Source organism: Belonocnema kinseyi, chromosome 8 (assembly GCF_010883055.1).
Source record: "Belonocnema kinseyi isolate 2016_QV_RU_SX_M_011 chromosome 8, B_treatae_v1, whole genome shotgun sequence".
Lineage (NCBI taxonomy): Eukaryota > Metazoa > Arthropoda > Insecta > Hymenoptera > Cynipidae > Belonocnema > Belonocnema kinseyi.
In genome coordinates this window covers 94589804-94594540 of record NC_046664.1, presented here as the reverse complement: position 1 = coordinate 94594540, position 4737 = coordinate 94589804, and the positions used below count along the sequence as shown (strand labels likewise).

Genomic DNA, 4737 nt, shown 5'->3' with positions numbered 1-4737 from the left:
TGTATTTTTTTGTAGTGTAGAATTTAAATCCTTTTCTAACTAGAATAATGAAGATCTAGATTATTGAAAAAATATCATTATTCTCTTTTAAAAAATACAAAAATTGTATCTTAGAAAAAAGACACACGGTATCGTATGTTTAGATAAGAGTGAAAAGAATAATGGCACACAGTTTAATATTCTCATTTGCGTAACTGTCATTTTAATTGTATTTATTTTGTAATATGCCAAAATGATATCGTATAAGATCTACGCTCTGTGGAATTAAGTTCAGTTAACGTAGTGTAAACATTTCATTGTGTTTGAACACTCCATTCCGTAAATTAAAATGTTTTATGATAAATCATAAATTATCTGCTAGTATATATTAGCTAATAGTTTGCGACAAAATTCATCATTTGACTTTACGAGAGTTTGTCCGTTTTCTCTACTCAAACCTACAATGAAAATGAGGCTCTTCATATTTGGAACTTTTGTCATCTTCATGATTTACCTTAATTTTGTTGGTGAGTTCAATAATAATTCGTTTAGTATGCAGCAACCCGTTTAAAACTGTTTTTATTCTGCAAATATTTGACAACAAAATTAGATTGTTTCATTAGAAATGTTTAAAAGGACGATTATCAAACAACAACAAAACTTTTATAACAGTAAACATATATTAAGTAGATTATTTTATAATGAAAATTGCTATTATTATTTTTTATTTGCTTTATATGAACCGCAATTTTTCAGTATAGTAATTCTTCGTTATGCTTTTAAGAAAAATGTAAAGTCTTTTAGTTTGATTTCTAAATTCCTTGTGTCTTTTTTTAGAATCAACAGATAAATCTGATGAAGGAGATAAATCCGGTAAATCAGCTAAACCCTATAAAGCACCTAAATCCGATAAAGTAGTTAAGCCAGTTAAGCCACCTAAACAACCAAAAGCAGCTAAACCAGCTAAATCAATTCAATCACAGAAGGCATCTCGGGTATATAGGAAAAATAAGAAAGATCAGGTTCCTCTTCAAGATCACCCTTCACTTGCCCACACGACTCTTGAACATCAAGCCTTCGTCGAGTGTCAACAAAATCCACATCTTCCTCAATGTGAAATTCAACCAAATCAACTGAATAGTCCTCAACATTATGCTCCACAAATAATTCCAAAGAATTATGTTAGTGGCCATCATACACATCATGTCGAGGTTTCTAGCGGTTCTTCTGGATCTCCCAAGGCTTTTGGATCCAGCAATTATCAGCTTTACGGCAATAGTCCTCCTCATGTTTCTCCTCCAAAATCACCGGAACTACCCCCATTACCTGACAGTATCACTAATAGTCATAGTCATTATTATTATGAACCACATATTCCTCTATATCAACACCAATCACCTCCAAAATCACCACTACACCTTCCATTCACTGAAAGCTATGGTGGTGACCATGATCAATATGGCCTAAATAGTCCTTTAACGTATCATCATCAAAATTCACCTGCACACCTTCCAATCTCTGGAAACTATGCTGCTGACCAATATCACTATGGTATAAATAGTCCTCTATCTCATCCTCATCCAAGTTCACCTGGATATCTTCCAATCCCTGAAAACTATGCTCCTGACCATTATCAACATAGCCAGAATAGTCCTCTACATTATTCCAATCCAAGTTCACCTTCACTCTTTCCAGTCCATGAAAACTATGCCACTAACCATTATGAACATGGCCTAAGCCCTCTACGACATGCCGAACCAAGTTCACCTCAACTCCCTCCACTCCCTGAAGTCTACGATCCTAACCGTTATTATTTTGATGCCAATTCTAGTCCTCGTTACCATACCCTTCCAAATTCGTCTTCACCCCCTCCATACCATAAAAGCTTCTATGAGGCCGGACCTTCTCATTCCGACCATTATCAGCCAGGAAAATAAAACATGCAGCTCAATCAAAGAACTATTTAAAATAAATATATAACGAAAGTGATAACTTTAAATCGTTTCTCTAGTACCGATCCTTGTTCTTTTAAACAGGTTGATTTAAAATATTTTCATTTTTTATTTAGAAACTATTATGATTGTAATTTCAAGATCTTCTTATTTATTTCAATCCTAATTGGTTGATTATCTAATATCTTGTTTTAATAAAAACATTATTCACTGATAGTCGTGTTTATGTTTCATTCGTTATTTGCATTTATTCCCTCGCATTATGAATGCTCCAAGAATATCTCAGAATCTCCTGAGGATATCTCATTAATGTCACAATTTTATATGCCCAGCATGTCACCAAGATATCCCAATTCTAGAATTTTGTATATTCCTTGAAATACAGATATACCTGCTGCCAATCATAAGTATATTCAATTGTATAGGTAACAGAGCCAATCATTTAATAATATTAGGTATTTTTCCGCAAATGTTGTGCAAACTACAATTCATAAATTACAATAATATAAGAGTTCCTTGTAAAGCCAATTCCAGGTATATTTCACCATGGCTGTCAAAATGCGAAAATTATTGAGCAATATTAAGTGACGCTCTAACAAAAGCAAATAATTTTCTCGAATATTCTCATTTACATTGAATTTTCAGAAAATTAATCGTTTTTTATTGTAAGTAGGCTGTTATTCGTTATGAAAATAGCTTGCGGTAATAATTTTTTCATAATGATACAGAGGTCAGATGAGAAAAAAGCTGAATATTCGAGATTTATAAAAAGGGAATTTTTATGAATCTTTATGTTTTCAGGCATTCTACGTGTTTTAATAATTCTGCATTCCAGAAATATTAGTTTCCATTGCTAAAATTGTATATATATCGCACAGGATATTGTGTGGATATCGCACTGGCCGGAAATATCAATATTCTTAGAAAGTATCACGGAAACCCCGGGAGATTTTGAGGACATTTGTTAGGATATATCCTGCCCAGATTTTTCAGAGATATACAAAAGATATTATTTTCTTGTGAGGTTTACATGTAACATGGCATGAATGTAACTATCAGTAATGATATTTTGCAACAACTTCATTTTCTGATCATGATGTGATTGTCAGATCACGGTGTTTATACCTGGGAAATATTTACTTGTTTATTAGAAACTTATTTAAAGTTAGATGTTCGAGATTCGTGGATTGCTTTCATTTTTTATCGGATGCAAGGTTAGATTCTAATTATGCGCATATCCATCAGGGAAGACTCAAGCCAGTTTTACGGTGGGTAGCACTACCCACTTTCATAAAACTTGTGAAGGTGGTTAAATAGCCACCCGAAAATTCGACCAAAACAAAAGAAGACCTTCCTCCACCTCCTGCGCACTCCCATGGCCAGCAAAACTACCCACCTAGGCTCAATTAACACGTTTCGACGGCCCTGATATCTAGTACCTTGATTAATCAACTTAGACCACTTTTTGCCTTGCTATGAATAAAAATCAAATAACTCGTATATGATCATAATTAAAAAGTAATGGGTACAATTTTTTATTCACTTTCTAAATTTAAATTTAAATCCTTCCTTATATGATTCAGTAACCCACTTATAGATATGTAATATATACTATAACTATGTAATTCAATTAAAAACAAACGCTTTTGAAATATTTCTGAAATGGAAATCGTTGTTAAGAATACAGTTTGTATGTTAATATATCAATTACGCTCAATAATTATTACAGTCGAATTTCAATTTACGCACGTTTTTGGTTCTGACCTTGGCCTTAAATTAAGTGTCTTTTTTTAATTCGAAATTTTTTTAATTCGAAATTTTTTTTAATGAAAATTTAACCATTTGGTTACAAATGTATGTGCTTTGTTGAAAATTTCTCCTGGTTAGCAGCAAATTATTCTTGCTTGGTTGAAAATGAATATGTTGTAGTTGAGGATTGAACTACTTGGTTGAGAGTTGACCTACTTTGTTCATTCATGAGAAACAGTAAGATTTCACCAAACCACTCATCTGTCTAAATCGTCTTACGTTATTTTTGGATTAATTCTAAATAAATGAACGTAACAATTTTTAGGTAGGCAGTTTAAGATTTTATAAAAAACCTTTATGCAATTTATTCACGGCCCCTGACGAAAATTTATCAAGCAAACAGAAGACTTGCTTTCTGCAAGGGAGCATATGATTTGGGATCTGACGTTACATCTGATAACCACCAAATATATGTAACGAAGCTTATATTTTTAGATACGCAGAAATTTCCATTCCATAAACAATATTCTTTAATCATGATTAAGCTTTCAGGTAATTTCGGGCAATTCTCTTCATGTCACGCAATATGGTCATTACAAAAATTAAATTTTATTTGTTTTTCAATTTATACTTCAAATTCAAAAATAGATAACGATTTTAACTATAAAGAAACGGATTTTTGCGAGTCTCTATTCTTTAATTAATTCAAAACTGTTTTGGACTTTCTTAATCTGAGATTCGGAAATGAGCCAATAAGGTCATTAAAATAAACCAAATTTCTATCAAAATTGTAAATAGCAGGTAATTTTTGATTGAAAATGCAATTTTTATAAATCATGCAACGACCCTATACTATATCCTTGGTGTTTAAAAATGCTGTATTTACGAGGGTAGTTCAATAAGTCCTTAGAATGAAGTATAAAAACAATTTTTTTTTGGGTAAATTTTTTTTTACTTTTCAACATAATCTCCTTGGAGCTCTATACACTTGGTCAATCGCTTTTCAAGTTTTTTTAATCCTTCAGAAAAATGCGTTTTCGGAAGTTCCTCAAAATAA

At 32.0% G+C, this 4737-nt stretch overlaps 1 protein-coding gene across 1 annotated transcript; it reads left to right on the top strand.

Annotated features, from left to right (window-relative positions):
- The first annotated feature begins 448 nt into the window (after positions 1-448).
- LOC117178608 (extensin-like) lies at positions 449-1916 on the top strand. The gene is made up of 2 exons (XM_033370032.1): positions 449-506; positions 817-1916. Exons 1-2 carry the CDS (start codon positions 449-451, stop codon positions 1914-1916), a joined length of 1158 nt encoding a protein of 385 aa, XP_033225923.1.
- The last annotated feature ends 2821 nt before the right edge of the window (positions 1917-4737 follow it).